Source organism: Melospiza georgiana, chromosome Z (assembly GCF_028018845.1).
Source record: "Melospiza georgiana isolate bMelGeo1 chromosome Z, bMelGeo1.pri, whole genome shotgun sequence".
NCBI classification, from domain to species: Eukaryota; Metazoa; Chordata; class Aves; order Passeriformes; family Passerellidae; genus Melospiza; species Melospiza georgiana.
The window spans coordinates 73,400,651-73,417,798 of record NC_080465.1 but is presented as its reverse complement, the minus strand read 5'-3'; the positions used below and the strand labels follow the sequence as shown (position 1 = coordinate 73,417,798).

General features: G+C 42.1%; 1 protein-coding gene across 1 annotated transcript in view; it reads left to right on the top strand.

The window, feature by feature from the left end:
• Positions 1-17,148, top strand: part of LOC131096259 (phospholipid-transporting ATPase FetA-like) — a 98,356-nt gene that overhangs the window by 34,851 nt on the left and 46,357 nt on the right. The window contains exons 9-16 of the mRNA XM_058044577.1: positions 385-467; positions 4,293-4,451; positions 5,153-5,241; positions 10,220-10,416; positions 11,528-11,736; positions 13,922-13,965; positions 15,528-15,693; positions 16,473-16,661. Of these exons, the coding sequence (XP_057900560.1) occupies positions 385-467; positions 4,293-4,451; positions 5,153-5,241; positions 10,220-10,416; positions 11,528-11,736; positions 13,922-13,965; positions 15,528-15,693; positions 16,473-16,661 (1,136 nt within the window). The remainder of the gene's footprint in view (positions 1-384; positions 468-4,292; positions 4,452-5,152; positions 5,242-10,219; positions 10,417-11,527; positions 11,737-13,921; positions 13,966-15,527; positions 15,694-16,472; positions 16,662-17,148) is intronic.

Here is a 17,148-nt window from a genome sequence, read left to right as displayed (position 1 = left end):
CAGCTAACTAGTCCCAGGACTGAAGTAATCTTCCAGATCAGAATACCATGGGAGAAAAGATTCAGAGCTCTCATACATGCTTAGATACCTTGGATTTAAATGCGTCATGAGTGACGGGGTAGAGAGTGCACTGCTCTGTGTGAAATTAAGAAGACAGAGCCACTTCATCTTTGATACTATTCCTCAGAATTCCTCTGAATGCCTGTCAGTGCGACTGAAAGAGACAATCTACACCCTTTGGCCAGGTGAAACAGATGTACAGTATCACAGTCCATCAGATGGCTAAGGAAGACTGTCCTCAAGAGCAGAATTGATTTTCAAGGAGAGTTTTCAGTTCACATATGACTTTCAGTTAATGTTTTTTTCTTATAATGTTCACCACAGTGAAACAAACCTGAAGGTGAAGCAGGCACTGACAGTCACTGCAGAGCTTGGAGAAGACCTTCAGAAGTTGACAGAGTTCAATGGTGAGTATAAATGGAAAATCCACTTTACAGATGATTTGCCCAAATTACAGAGAGTGGTTGGGACTCTTCCTTCCAAGCTGTCCACTATCCCCTGCTAGGTGTTCTCTGCAAACAGTGCCAGCAAAACAGAACAGGCCCTCTGCAGTCTGTACAGCAGTTATCAACACCACCAGTAAAGGAAAAGGTCCCTCTGTGCTTGCAGGTCTTGGCGCCATGCATGGCTATAACCTGACTCTGCCTTGGTGGCAGTTCTTCTGGATGGACACTTTTCTTTTGTATCTGTCTTCACAAGTCGAGATTACCCACCTTCAAAGCCAGCACAAGAGTTCACATAACTGCACTATGGAAACTGTTTTCCCAAAACCTTATGCTTAGTTCTGATCTCAAAACATTTTCACACTGCACTTTCACACTGATGTAGCAATGCTGATGCACTGATTACATTTATCTTCTGATCAGTGGCACTTCCCAGACACCACAGAGACCTGAGGGCTAACTGTGCACACAGGACAGGTGACTCAAGCCTCACCCTGAAGCTGTTCCTTTTCTCTCCCAATGAAAAAATAAAGACCGAGTTTTAAATATCTAAAGGCAAGCAGTATAGATTTGCTTAACAGGAAACACGTCCTTTCACAGCACTGTTTTCTGTACCAAATGCAAAATTAGAATAGAATAGAATGGAATAGAATGGAATGGAATGGAATAGAATAGAATAGAATAGAATAGAATAGAATAGAATAGAATAGAATAGAATAGAATAGAATAGAATAGAATAGAATAGAATAGAATAGAATGTTTTAATTGGAAGGGATCTACAATGATTGTCTAGTCCAACTGCCTGACCACTTCAGGGCTGACCAAAAATTAAAGTATGTTTTTAAGGTCACTGTCAAAATGCCTCTTAAACCTGGCAGGCTGGGGGCATCAATCACCTCTCTAGGAAGCCTGTTCCAGTGAGTGGTCACCCTCTCAGTAAAGAAATGTTTCCTGAGGCCCAGTCTGAACCTCTTCTGGTGCAACTTCAACCATTCCCATGTGTCCTGTCACTGGATACCAGAGAATACTTAGCAGCACATACAAAGAAAGGAGCTAAACCTGTCAAACCCAGAATACTTCATGCTCACACATCATCTGTCCGTGGAGAGATGATGAGGGAACAGACCAAGTGGTGTTAGTCACGTTCTGCACTGCTCTGCTGGCTTGGATATGAGGTCAAGACTACAGGAGGAGTTATTATGGAAAGGGGTGGAATGAGTGCTGCTGTCCTTGGAGTGCCTTAAGGATTGCAGGCTCTCAGGAAATACTTTTAGATATAGAGGAAAAATAATTTTAGAAAAAAAAAAGTTTTTGAAATAAGTAGATGATTCCAGGACGAGTGGTGGGGATGTGGCAGAGAGCATAGCTGAGGCTGTCTCTGGTAGAGTTCCTTTTGCCTTCTTTGTTGAGGTTTTATGCAATAATATGTGTGAGTTTTGCCAAGTGTCAGCTCAGTACATCAGGATTTCTTTGAAATGATGGCCAAGGTTCTGGGTATTCTAGGTCTTGAGAAATATGTTTTTACGTTTACAGTTAGATGCTTAATGTTAATAATTGGAGTGGCATGCCTTAATTATTTTCCTGAGCAGGCTGAAGTGTCTATCAATTTGTAAGCAAAATCTTAATCTTAGATAATCTTTCAAGCATGCTTAGCTTGATGGTTATCTAAGGGCACAGTGTTCTTGGAAGTGCTTAATTAAAAAAACATTTAAAAATATTTGGAAAATGCAGAATTTTCTTATTGGATATTTATTTATTCTCTAAATCTCTGTTTTACTTATGTTGTAAATAAAAGTGGCCTCTTCACAATACTTGAAATGAATAAAATGTTTCCCAGGATGATTTATATTTGACAGTGTACTGGGAAGAGTGCCTGGAATCAGACCCAGCCTTGCATTTCCCTCAGCAAACCTCAGTAGAAATATTTAAATATTTATGTAACTCTTTATCTAATTACTTTTTAAGACAGGAAGAGAGGACAGGGTTGTGCAGCTAATACAGGCACTCAGTAGAATGCTTAATATGAGTTATGATGTTTGTTTGATGATTCAGATAAGGAGGATGCTTGCAAAACACTGAATTTCTTTGTTTGATTTGGGCAACTGGGAGACCAGAAAGGCAACAATACTTTTCAGTTACCCTCTGCTTACCACAGTTGACTTGGCACTATTTAACTCTTTCAGCTGAAATGCTTCCCAGATCTCTTATTGCTGTTACTGGGTGAGGGGGACAGGAGGCATGGTGCCTGGCTGTGGTGCCTTCACTTGCAGAGCTGCTGGGCTCAGTGCAGCTGCCCTGGGGGGACCTTTAGAGCTTCTCACTCTTTGGTGGTCAGTCTCATTTGGATGAATCCCTTCTGATCTCAAAATCAGCATGCCAGAAGCCCAGACCCACCTGCTTATGGGAAAGCAGATGGGGACACACTCAAGGTGCTGACATGAGCATTGTCTCACAGCAGGCACGGTGTTCCTGCTGGGAGACCATGCCCTGGGTTTGCTTTGCATTGTGCTGTTCGAGGTTCCAGTGCAAAGACCCTGTTTCATTTGTGCTTTTCAAGGTGTTTGTGAGGGTGGCAGTGAGGTGGGCCTGGTCGCTAGAGACTTTCAGAAACAATGGGGCACAGGTCTGGTCCTTGTTGCACTAACCAGATGATAAAATAGAAGAGGAGCACAGTTGTTAGTATGAATTCTCATGCCATATGTGTCGCTGAATTTCCTAATTATTCAATTTTTCATGTGTGATGGTTAATCTGCCCTAGATTAGAGCTGCTTTTTTGATCATTTGCACAATGTTTGATTTTAAATCTGTAGTGGTGAAGACGGTCATGACACTTAAAGCTGTACTTTTCTTCTGGACTCCTCTGGATTTTGTTTCCAGTCTCTTGAGCCTGGTGTGTAAATCTGGGAGCAGCTAGAAGAACTGTACTCTCTGCAAATGCTAGTATTTTAATAGGTATTTATAGCCTGTGATGAAAATAACTGCTGATTAAGTGAACAGACTGAACTCTTAGATTGCCTTTCAGTAAGGCATATTTGTATTTTCCAGTTCTCAATACATCCACAGGGCTCTGCTTTGAATCTTTAAATGTCAGGTGCAGCGATTGATTTAAATAGCCATTTTTATACTGAGGTATCTGAACACATTTTATTACAAGAAATAAATATAAAGCGTGGAAATAGACACTTCAATCACTTAGAGTGTCTGCTCAGTGGTCAAAGAAGGTAGTGGTATCTTTTAATGCACTCCTGGTACTTGAGTTATAAAACACATGAAATTAAAAATCAGTGAACAAAGACACCTCAGTTAATTACTCTTCTCTAGCCTTTAGGCTATGATTCTATTCGCTTGGGCTCCTGCAGTTGGAGGGAAAATGAAATAGGAAAAAAGGTGATGTCAGCACTTTTAGCTAAAGTTATCCAGTGACATCCTACCACTATGAACTTGCTATGAATGGATTAAAAGTATGTTGCTGGTTCAACACTTCTTCTCCACCCATATAGAAGCTGTGGAAACTTTGTTTTGTGCTCTACCAATAAAAAATTGCTGTGTTCAAAGAATTGGATAAATGCAGGTTCACTGTGGTCCCTTCAATTATGAGATGAATATGGGGAAGAAGCAACATCTCAGAACGTCAGTAAATGTAAGATACAGAATGGGAATGACAGGGTTAGGAGTCAGCTGTAACTAGAGTGTGAAATATTGTATCTCTGAGGAGCAGCTGGGAATGCAGTATTGATGACATCTTTTTGGACCAAGATTTCCATTTTTGCTTTTACATTCTTTTTACAGGAGAAATCAGATGTGAGGCACCAAACAACAAACTGGATAAATTCACAGGAACTCTTACTCTTCGGGGAGAGAAATATGCCCTGGACAATGAGAAGATGCTGCTGAGGGGCTGTACTATCAGGAACACAGAGTGGTGCTTTGGGCTCGTTATTTATGCCGGTAGGTAAAAAACTGACATGCTGATGGCAGAGCCCAGCAGCACTGGGGTGGGGATACATCACACCCAGCATGCACAAAGGAAGCAAGTATTTATGTTTCTACCCGGTACAACAAGAAAAAACTTTCTTGTTTCAGAAATCTACTCAAAAAAGTACATAAGGGGAGTTTTGATCGATGACCAAGAAAGACTGTAACAATTAAATTTGGTTAAGAATTCTCTCAAGTGTATTGAAATAAACACTCTGTATCATTTCTGTATGATTTTCATCCACATTGGAATATCAGGGTCATCAATAATATTATTGATTAGATAGATGCTTTTCATGAGCCTAGTCCTTCTATTGTTTCTATACTCTAGACATGTGAAAAAATGCATAATATGTCACCAATAACATAGCAATACCAAATATGCTGGGAAAAGTGATTAAACACGAAAAGAAGGGTTGAATGTTAAAAGAAAAGAGTTGAGTCAAAGTCCAGATTTAGTGGTTTTATGTCACTCTCTCCATATAATCTCACACCAAATGACTTAAACTGTTTCTGCCCAAGTTTCCCACTAGCATTCTTAAACTGTGTGTACCTGACTTCATGAGAGCTGTGATGGTTATTTATGCTGAAAAGCACAGCGGGGCCTCAGAGGGAATCAGCTTTAGAACAGCTAAGCTTTATTACTAAAATTAACAAGTGTGCTTCATCTCCAGGGCCAGACACCAAACTGATGCAGAACAGCGGAAAAACAACTTTTAAGCGAACAAGCATTGATCGGCTCATGAATGTCCTTGTGCTGGTGGTAAGTCTGATTAATGTGTCTTCCTTTCTTCAGATGTGTTCATCATTTCCAGATGCTCCACCTCTCTGTCCACACAAATGGGGGGATATGAGAAGTGACTAATGATAAAAAGAAAAAGTACATCATAATTTATTAGCAGCCGGAGCTCTGCAGTGCCTCTGCCAGCCCATCTTGCAAAGCAAGGCCATTACATTGACAGAATTAAGGACTTTCCTTCTGAACTTGTCATTTACTCTGCTCTCCCTTTTCCCCCCTGCATTTTTGCATGAGAAATATTTTGAAGCCTACAAAGCCCTTTTTTCCTTCTAGTAATTTTGTCATTTTCTATTTAAATAAACATTAGCAGTTCTCTCTCTTCCTTCCGATTTCTTGGCATCTCTGGTGATATCTGCATAGGACTTGGTAATTGAGTTTGCTAATTTACATGATGCCAGCCCCTGACTTAACACGTTAGGGTAAATTATTAGACATGGTCTCATTAATGCTCAGAAGCTGGTGTTTTAAGCAGCAGGGAAATCTGAGAACACTAATCTTACATAGCAGGCACTGTTCTCAGACTGGAAAACAGATTGAATTTGAGGGTTAAGCTCATCAGTGGTTTTAACAAATGGCAAATACTTCCAGGCAGAAATAGTGATAGTCTTCTTCCACAGACTTTCTCAAGATTTTACTGCTTGAGTTCTAAGCCACTCAGGGAAGGAAGACATACAGTCTGACACTACTTTAATCAATGTTGCTTAAAGAAAAGGGCTTTTACTTCAGATTTTATTTCCCCTTGAGTACAAATTTGTCATGCTTTCCTATGCATGCTGCACCACCTTCAGTTTATGACACTGGGAAGGTCTGGTGGTCAGTGCTCACTGTTCCTGCTTCTTCCCTGCTACCCTTGCTCTCCAGATCACCCTAGCAGCCAGATGGGACAGGATCCATTCCCAGGCACTGGAACAAGCCCTGGAGGAGGCATCCAGCAGAATTCTGTGCATTACAGCAAGGCTGTCCTGAGCTCTCCCTGCCCTCTCTGGCTTCATGCCTCCTCAGCACAGGAGCTTAGAGCACAAACATCTCCAGGGTGACACCACCCTCCAACCTCCACATTTCATCTCAGCCTCTGTATTCCTGTTTTTTTTCTTTGGATCCTAAAAGTCCTTTAGGTGAGCCTAGGGATGCCCAGCAGTGCCACAGCACAGAGAGCCACTCCAGGGTTAACTTCAATTCTTCTTGAGGCCTTGCTCTCAGTGTGCAGTAAGGACATGCCCTTAATTTTAATAATCTTGCACCAATTTCTACCACAGGAAAATCTTGGTTTATCAAGCTTAGTTATCATCAGCTTGTCTCCCTCAGTGTTTTTCTTCCCTTTCTCCCCTTAAGTGGATAGCAAAACCAAACAAAGTTTGGGCCTCTTACACTCGAAATTTTTCAAGCATTTGAAGAATTTCACATTTTGTTAGGTGTTCTGATATGTTCTGGAGAGGAGAATGGGCTGTGGAGGGATCCACAGGGCACAGAAACAGAGCAGAGGAAAACTGAACTGGGAATCTAGAATTTAATGTTCAATTAGGATTTGCTGAATCTCCTTTCACAAGCCAAGGGTCCCACCCAGGACTTTCAATCTGTTTGGCCTCTCTTTATAAAAACAAATGAGATGAATTTACCTCCTGGCTCTGTTTTAAAAAAAACTGAGCAAGTTGCAGCCGATTGCATCAGCCTCTGCCTGAGTTCTCGAGCGCTGGAGGAGCCAAGGGTGTGTTTGTCTCCTTTACACATTTTTAAGGAACCTAAAATTTTGGTGTCTAAGTAAAGCTCTGTCATACATTAAACACCAGACTCTTTGCACACCTAAGGGGATGTGGGCACTGGGTTTTTCCAGCTCACTGGGTGGTCGAAGGTTACAGAGTGTGGTCATAAAAACAGGCAGTATATTGTGCTCTTGAGTTTTGAGAGTACAAAGCAGCCACGTCTGACTATAAATAGGTAATTTAAATGTAGTGAAGCTTACTCCATGTTAACACTGGCAAAGTTATTTTGTGTTTGTTTGCCCGTCAAACTTCTGGGCACAAAGCAGTGTTTAAGCAGGTTCGCCAAGGGAGTGCCTGTTAAATGTTGCCCTGTTCTGCCCCAACAAGGGTTAATCAGAAGCAAACCTTCCCAGATGGCAGTCATAGCTGTTCTGTCACATTTGGAGGTGTTTCTCATCGATCTGAGAGAGAAGTTAATGTTCCTCCACTGGGGATGCACTTGCCAGCTCCAGAAATGCTTTTTTCTCCAAAAGCTGCTTTTCAGCAGGCTAGGGGGAGCAAATTTTCAGAGAAAGACCGCTCACACTCATCTCTTAAACAACTGTCTGCTTCAAACCCCAGAGCAGAACTCAAAGTACCAATCAAGAAACTGAAACTGTTTCAATTCACAGTCCAACAGTCAATGTTTGTCTTGAAGTCAAAAGTCACTTCCTCTTTACAAAACCCTTACCAAGAGGATCTTCAGCAGTCAGTGCATGGGCAGTAACCAGGGAGGGATGATGCTCATGCTGGAAAGCTCCATGACCTTGCACAAGCAATGATTTTTCATGTTGTTCTCTTCGGGGCTGTGGTTGCAATCGCAGCACCCTGCACAGAGTTGTTTCGTGCACAGAAATTAATCTCGATGGCTGCTTTTAATGGCTTGGTCCTTTCCCTTTGTTTCAGATTAAACAGAATGTTAGTGAGCCTTGTGCAAGCACAAGTGTTGCACAGGAGTGGGGTTGTGAGAGTATTGGCATGCCCAGTGCATTGAAAACAAAATGTGCATAAATCAAATGCAGCTGTAGGCAAGAGCTGCTGTGGTATTGAATCAGAGTGGTTTGAGTTGGAAAGGACCATAAAGATCATCTTGTTCCAGCACCCCAACCATGGGCAGGGACACCTTGGGAAAGTTCAGCTCCTGTCTTGCCACACATATATTTCTGTTGCTGAATCACACATTGAAATTCCTACAGGGACTGTGATATTCTGCAAATGGATAATTTTTAACCTCTGGGGCAGGGAGGTGGGTCATGCCTCTCAAATACCCTTAAGTCCTTATAATTACAATAGCACTGATTGAAGTATGTTTTAATTTCTGGTTCACAGAGGTTTAAAAACACTGCACCACATTCCTTACCAGCAAGCAATATTGTCTCCATTTCACAAGCTGAGCAATTTATTTGGCTTTGCATAATTAAATAGAAAAGCTACTGCTCATGTGTGAAATAAATGTGTCCCCTGAAACTCAGTCTGCCACCTTTTCTCACTGCAGTTCCCTTTTGTGGCTTTTTTGATATTAAAACTTGAGTTGATCAGGCATGAACTTCTCACCAAGTGATTCATATTGCTCCGCAGAAGTATCTTTCTTCCTCCCACAGATTAACTCAGCAGTACAAATATTAGCTTTACCATCAATGTTTCTATGTTTGTCCCTCAATTACTGTTTTTTAGAAAGGTTGATTACTGTTTTAATGTGATTGTTGCTGTGTGGCCTTTACATAATGGTCCAACTTACTGATATTTTCTCCCTAATGATTATCCTTGCAAAAGATGGTTTTTAATTGCTCTTTTGTACAGCCTGTTGACTCCATATCTTCACTTTTTATTATTATATTGGTTGTTTTATGTCAAACATTTGGAAAAGACCGTGCCAAAAGAATTATTTTCTCATCATTTGTTCAGGAAGGATGACAAGTTAACTGCAGTTTATATCCCCCACCATCACCATTTCTATCTTACAAATACTGTAATTATATTAGCAGGATTCCAAGATGGTGGGTCTTCCCAGTTTTTAAAGCATTGTTAAAAACTAACTTTGCTAAAGGTTAAAACCTATCCTCTAAGCTTCCATCTTTGAATGAAATGGACTTGCTGCATTGAAAATGCTATTAGCAGGTAGAACCACACAGTGCTTTGTGTCAGTGGACATAATCTTCCTTTTTCATCTCCCATAGGGCAGATAAATCCTTCTTCTTCCTTTCTTCTTTGTCTTGGAAGGCTGTCTGTTAACACATTTGCTTTTCACACACCTGTTTATGACTTTATTTTTGTCTTTTCTCGATTCTTTATTACTGTTGGATATTCACACTTCTGTAATTCCTTGCAGTTTGTATTAATTTCTGTTAAATTTATTTCTTACTGTTCTGTCTTCATTTTCCAAATAAATGTCTTTTTTAATCAAAAAATGCTTTATGATCTATGTAATGTTTTTGTGTCTGTTAAATAGTGTTCCTGAGCAAGCCCAAATTTTCCGTAAGATTTCCCAATTTGAAATTCACATGCCAGTTGCTGTTGCCCTGGTTACTTTAGGCTTCAGGAAACAGGCTTCTCTAAAGCCCAAGGATATGCATCACTAGTTGGTATTGCTTTTTGTTTGCTCAAAGGAAATGTAATCAAATTGTGAGGGCAAATGCCAAGGCAACCATTAGCTTTGAGAAAGCAATTAACTCTCCTCTAACCATCAGAATAATATCCAGTGCTAAATTCCAGACTGTATGCTGCTGGGTTATCCTTAGTGTTCTTTGAGAAATTGTGAGGAAGACTGTGAGACATCTGGCAAATGGCCAAGTAAAGTCCTTCAGGCAGTTTGTATTCCCAAGTGTGCAGCCAGATGCTTGAGGACCCTCATTTCAGTTCTCCTCTAATGAGATTTGCCATACAGCAGGCTGCTGTAACCACCCTAGTTGAGATGTCTGCCTGGGATTTAAATCCCCAGCTGTTTGAGAACTTTTAATTCCAAGTTGCCAGACTCTGCACCATGTAGCTTTGTCCTTGAGGTAAAAGTATCATAATTTTGCAATTTTTCCCTCTTCATCCGTAGGCACATTTTCCTATGATTCAGGCTATCCAACCCTATTCCATTAAGGTCTTCTGATTAACCTGCGCATAATAAATTCCTTGTTTCTAAAACACAATACATTTTGTTTGGTTTTGATTTGTTTGGTTTGTTTTTCGTTTTGTGTTTTTTTTTTTTTTTCCAGATCTTTGCATTTTTAGCACTGATGTGTCTCATCCTAGCCATTGGCAATGGTATCTGGGAGCATGATAAGGGCTACTACTTCCAGGTCTATCTGCCCTGGGCAGAGGGCGTCAATTCTGCCTCCTACTCTGGCTTCCTCATGTTCTGGTCATACGTGATCATTCTAAACACAGTGGTACCCATTTCACTCTACGTCAGGTACGTGCCAGAAGCTCCTCTCACTTTTGATCTTAGGAGAGATTTAGCTTTTGCCTTAACTGGGAGCAGCATTTTCCCTAAAACCTAGCACAACCCCATCATGGATGCTCCTACGCAACCACAGTGATGCTTTTCCTGTTTCTGCTGCCTTCAGAAGGTTTTGTCAGGGTTGCACTGGGGACAGCAGTGAGCCCTGGAAGAGGAAAGGATGATTTTGTAGTTAAAGGGGAGGTGTAGGTGTGTAGGATGCTATAGGAGCAGGGCTGGAAGCCTGCCACCATTAGGATCTTGCTAACAGTGAATGAATGGCCTGTTCTTTAAGGTGGCCTCAGGACTGTGTGAGGATTGCCAGGTGAGTAGGTGCAACCAGGTTCAAGTGCTTGGTGCTATATGGGCAGCTGAGAGTGTTCTCTCCTCCCAGACAATGCAGAGCTGTGTTGGTTATTGTGATAGACAAATAGGAGTGACAGGTAGGCAATGTGTCTGTGGTGCTCTCAAAACTTGGAGCTGGGGTAGAGACTGCAAAGCCCTGTTCAGTTTATCATTGTAGCTACCTTCAGTCAGCTTTGCTACTGAGACTCTCTTCTGTGTTGGTAAACATGAGGAATGAATTCCATTCCTATCCAGTATATCACCCAGCAAAGTGAAAACTCATGTCATCTGCAAGCTGATGCCGCTCTTTTGGTTGTACTGAGGGCACAGTGGCTCTCTTGGTGTGGAGCTCTCTGTGGTTGGAGGCATGGCTGTGCTCATCCCGTGCCACTGGGCTCAGCTCAGCCCACAGCTCTGCTGGAAACCACCTCCTGAAATGGCACTAACTGAAACCCACTGCTCCTGCCTCGCTTCTCAGCCCAAAAACTGCTGAAACTTTTCAAGTACTTTTATAAGGTACTGCTTTATAATGGGTTTGCTGTAAACTTAGCAGATCATTTCAGTGGGACTTGCTTCAGCAAGTGGCCTTACCACAGGCCGCCTATGGACTGATGAGTTCAACCTGTCATTGCCTTCAAAGTTGCCTTCTAACTGCAATTCACAGTGGTGGTGCTGAAGATGAAGAGCTTGTCCCTTAAGCTAAGGAGTATTCCATCACCTTCTGTTTCTGTTTCATCAGTGTGGAGATTATACGCTTGGGTAACAGTTTCTACATCGACTGGGACCGTAAAATGTATTACCCTGCGAATGACACGCCAGCTCAGGCCCGAACCACCACACTCAATGAAGAGCTGGGGCAGATCAAGTACATCTTCTCAGACAAAACAGGAACTCTCACCCAGAACATCATGTGTTTCAACAAGTGCTCCATCAATGGCAAATCCTATGGTATGTTTGTCTTACTCTCTGGGTTTTCCTCACTGTGTGCCTCTTCCTCCCCAGAGACTAAATCTGACATCCAGAGCAGAATGCCATGTAAGGAACTGCAGTGATCAAGTGTAAGGCTACCCATCAGGAGTATCTGGACAGCCTGATTGCATCATTTGCCATGTATTAATAATTGTTTCCTCTTTTTTCTCACTCTTTTATCTCCCTTTTTCTGCCCCATTACTGCCCCAACACTATTAGTTTCACCTCATTTGTCCCAGATTTACATCATCTGTACTCAAATTTGTTTTGTTTTGTTTTGTTTTGTTTTTCTGATATCACTAGTTAGGTAATCACAGCTTTTTTATGGTATTATTGGCATGGCTAGCCAGGTATTGCTAACATTGCAAAATAGACATATATATATAATAGATGTGTATATATATATATGTGTGTGTGTACATATGTATATATATACATATACATACATATATATACATATATATATGTGTATATATATATAATATAACTCACATAACTCACTCCCTTCTAATCACTTATGAAATCAACCATGCCTCATAAGGCTCATCTGCAAATTTTGTCAATTTCTCATCCTGTGTCTATCTGCAATTTCTCATGTCATGAGCAGTGATTTTCCTCATCCTTTTCAGATAGTTGGAGTAATCAATGACCTGGTCTTTGTCTTTACACTTGACATTCTTCAGCTACCAGAAGAAAGAAAAGTTTGTAGGAAGTTAGAAAAAATAGGAGACATGAGTTGTTAGCTGTGTTAGATCCTAGAAGTTATTGATTTAAAAGGCTTGTTCATGCTATGGCCCCAGGCAGTTTTTTCATACTGCTCAAGAGGTGCTAGCACGTTATAAACTGCCTAATTGATTAACATCATTAGATGCTCCAGAGAGATTAGTCACTGCTTATTTCTATATGGATGCTTGCTTTGCCTGTGTCACACCTGCTGATGCACTAATGTGCCAGAAAGTTTGCATCTTTTCTCAGTGCTATCAGCTGAGCTAATAAAAGAAGATATTTCTTCCTATGAATCTGTGCATATTTGGAGACCACCTTATCTCAAACAGTGTTAGTATTAATACTGTGTTAACAGTGTTAACATTAATACTGCTGATGAGGATTTTGAAATCTCTCCTATCAAGTGCCCTTAGTTGACTTTTCTGAAGTGCATGTCACCACTAACATAGATACAGGGTAAGGGTTCAAGAAATGAATGGGAAATACATGCAAAGAAGGCAAACAATCTATTGCCTGTAGTTTTCTAAATGTTTAGCTTCTTCCTAGCACAGTACTTCTCTGCTGCTCAGGGGATTCTGGAAAGCAATGCCAGAAAGGATGATTTAGTTCTGCTCTCCTCTGGAGGCTTAAGGGAAGGAGGTGCACAAAAGCCTCTTGGCTATGGTTCTCAGGGAATGAGCTGATGCATGGATTCTCAGGAGAGGTGTTTACTGTGTGCCTTTTACACTCCTGGGGCCTTTATAAAGGCACACCAGCACTACAACTGGCTTTGGTCATAGCTGAGGTTGCTGGTGCAAGCATGAGTCAATCATTCCTGTAATTCATTGCATTTTGATCTTATTTCAGTGAACTGCTGGGACTGGCTGGCCTTGGGACAGTCCAGACCTTCTTAGTGAAACTTTTCTCCAGGCAGAAGTTCTAGTAATGTTTCTTGGAGGTGACTTGTCTTCAATTCCTATGACCAGATCAACCATTCAGGGAGAATCAACAGAGCAGCCTTGCTACCTAGATGTGGGAAAAATGAGCTTTGAAAACTCCTTCTGTATGGGTGTCCAGGGACTGCTGCAAATAGTAGGGTCCAGGAGCTGGATTTTGAAGGAGAAGGCACAAGAGAAATCATTCCCTGGAAGCACTTTAATTTCCTGTCTAGCACCAGAACCCCTGTTCTCTTTGTGTTCAGCTCAAGACAAGTCTTCTTCACTCAAAAGCCAGTCACTTTATGGTAACTGCCTTGTGTTTCAAGCATCTATCAGTCTCCAGATTTTGTCATGTCAACATGGAAACTGATTGTTACGCATCATCAGTCATCAGTGCCCATGTCAATGTACTGAAACTTTTAAAATAGATTCTAACTTAGAAACACTTTACTCAATTTTGTGGCTCAGAGACTGCACTTACCCGCAGTTTGTGGCTATAATTTCATCTTTCTTGCTTACAGGTGATGTGTATGATATGTCTGGGCAAAGGATAGAAATAAATGAGGTAAGTGCTCAAGTGCTATCAGGATGTGTGCTTTCAATGGACTTGGATAAGTACCGGTGGGCAGAACCCTGCAAAGGTTATGTTTTTGACCCTGCAAGAGTTGATGCTCTTGATGCTCAAACAGAGATGTGTGTTCCTCTGGATGTCAGAGAATTCCCAGAGTTAAGTTCCTTTCCAGTAAGCCTGGGTTTAACCTCCAGATTGGGAACAGCCCACTGTCCCCTCTGCTACACCTGACATCCTGGTGCATGCACAGCTTCTCTTGAACACTTCACTATTGATGTTTGTTGCAAACTTGGACATTGGTGAATTTTATTAACCTCATCAGCTAATTGAAGCTTTAGTGAGGAATTAGTGAGTGCAGTTCACACCAATAGCGAGGTCACTGCTAAATTCCTCTGATGTCTGGACTTCAGAAAGTGTGAAAATGTATCATTTTTACATTTATCTTTAGCCTCTGCTTGCAGGCACAAATGCACACATCTTCATTTCTAAAATGTCTGAAAGTGCATGCAGAAATCCAAATAACAAACAGCAAGATGATGATGAAAATCCCACTCCTCATTCCGATGATTCATTTCCAATCCATTTAGAACTTAAATTGCCCACTGAAACAGACTGTTTGTGCTGAGCACTGTGCCTGCAGCCTGCCCTCTCTCCGTCAGCCTTGCTTGGTGACACACACTGGACCCCTGCCAGCTGTCCACCCCACCCTGCTGCTGGTGACACTCTCTGGAGCAGAGTCCTGCTGCCCACACGCCCACAGTGCTGCTGTGCCTGGACCTTGCTGCACAGAGCAGCGTGGGAGGGGTCGGTCTGTCTGTGCTCTTGGGCTGAGTGCTAAATGTCAGCGTGCAGAGGTCAAAAGGATGATTCCCATCCTGGAAACTCTGAGCTCATCAGGGATGGGGTGGGAGTCAGAATTGTCCGAGGCAGGCTTGGCAGTCCATTACTCCATGACACATCATGTGGTAAGCTTCTGGACATTTCTCCAGTGTGTTCCACTCTTCCTGGGGCTCCTTGTTTTTTGACAAAATGGGTAGTGCCTGTGGAGTTTAACCTTTACTTCACCTGTCTGTCCTATTTTTTTCCATATCAGAATTTTTTTCTGGCTTTGGGAGAACATGGTGAATAAGACAGACTTTTGAATTGTTTTAAGCTGGGCTCCTGCACTCCACTATCACAGGCAGCTTTTGACATCATGAGCACAATGCTTCCAAGCAGGCATGTGTTGAAGGCCGGCACTTCTGTGCTCTAGGTATCCACTGGCAGGGCTCCTGTTGGAGCATTAGCTGCTGCTCAGAGAGGCAGTTTAGCTAGTTGGTTCTTGGCCTAAGTGCTGCTCTGAAAGGCACATCTAGTGCCTGTTCTGTCCTATGATTAAATACCTTTCCTGACCTCCCACTTCCTTAAATCTACAAATCTCTGCCACGAGCAGCCAGGCATAGGCAGGATGGGGCCCTTTGTAAACATGAGGAGGAGACTGGGGCAGTGCTGGGCAGGAATTGATGTACAGCCCTGTGAGAGCTCAACAAATAATACCAAGCCATGTTGTTTTTCAGAACACACAGAAGGTTGACTTCTCCTACAACCCTTTAGCTGACCCAAAGTTTGCCTTCTATGACCGCAGCCTGGTTGAAGCTGTGAAGCTGAATGATGTCCCGACTCACAGGTTCTTCCGGCTGCTCTCCCTTTGCCACACGGTGATGCCAGAGGAGAAGAAGGAAGGTGAGGACTGCTGAGGGCACTGGAACGAGTGGTTATGTTCACTCGCACCACAGCATGTCTTCTCTCCACAGAAGCTGTTATTGGTCCTTTTGGCTCCCTGGTGATTTTCTGTAGTTTATGGCTACACATAAATCAGTGTGTTTGGAGATGCCACACGGGAAGAGAAATGATCAGGGCCTCCACTCCCTGTGTGTTCCTGTGGTGGAGCTGACACTACTGCAAACACCACATCTCTGGAGTGCGGAAATTGCAGGTGCCACAGCTTCCCTGAGGTGGCAGAGGCTTGCCCTGCTCTCTCTACTCTGCTCCTAGCCCCAGAAAGCAAAGAACATTGAGTATCTATCCACTGGAAATTCTTTAGCTCCTCTCACCCAGTATTCCCCCAGCTACTAGGTCAGGATGACAGGATGAAAGCCATGCTTTAAAGGCTAGAATTAATTTACAGGTATGAAGTGAAAATACTGATCAGACAAATACATGCAGATCTGACTAGAAGGGGCTAAACCCAAGGAACCTGTCCTGTCAGTGAGATGTTAGACGCCAAAGAAGTGATTAAAATCCCCCAAAGAATCCAGGGGGCCTCTTGCCCTGTCCTGGAGGATGGGTTGGTGGGATATGATGGAGATGTGTGGACATAAGGTGCTTTTTAGTGCTGCACCTCTGTGGATAGACTGAAAAGGAAAGGGATAGCTGCTATATTATATCTTGGATGCTGTATTTTTTCTTTTTTTAGCCCAGAAATAAGTCAAAAACATTACATTTTTTTTCTTGCATATCAGGTAACTTGGTGTATCAAGCTCAGTCTCCTGATGAGGGAGCCCTAGTCACTGCTGCCAGAAACTTTGGATTTGTGTTCCGGGCTCGCACACCAGAGACCATCACTGTTGTGGAAATGGGAGAAACAAAAGTCTACAAACTTCTGGCTATTCTTGATTTCAACAATGTTCGCAAGCGAATGTCTGTGATTGGTATGTTCCCTTTGCTCCTTTCTTTCCTTACTGACTTTTTAGGTTCTGGAGCTGTCCCTCGTTCTGCTATGATGCAGAATTTTTCTAGGAGACCTCCTTTGCAATGTGATCTGCATAACATTTGTTTCTGCAGATTTGAGATAGGCTGCTTTGACTTTATAATTACACAGCAACAGTGCCAGAAAAATACTTAAAGGAGGCAGGTGGGATAAATCTCAGCATCTGGACCAGAGTGATGCAAGCCACTTTATTTTTCATATATCTTGCTGCCCTCATTACAATGCAGGAAAGGCCTTTCTTCTAATCAGCTTTTAAATTTTCAGTGAAATTTGAGGAAGCAGGACAGAAGAAAGCAAGAACAAACTGAGAAAACAGTTTTTTCCCAATAAACAAATTTCCAATTTCTCCCAAACAAAAAATGGAGAAATTATCCAAGAAAGTTTTTGCAGCCTTTATTAACACTCCAGCTTTCTCTAATATTTCATGA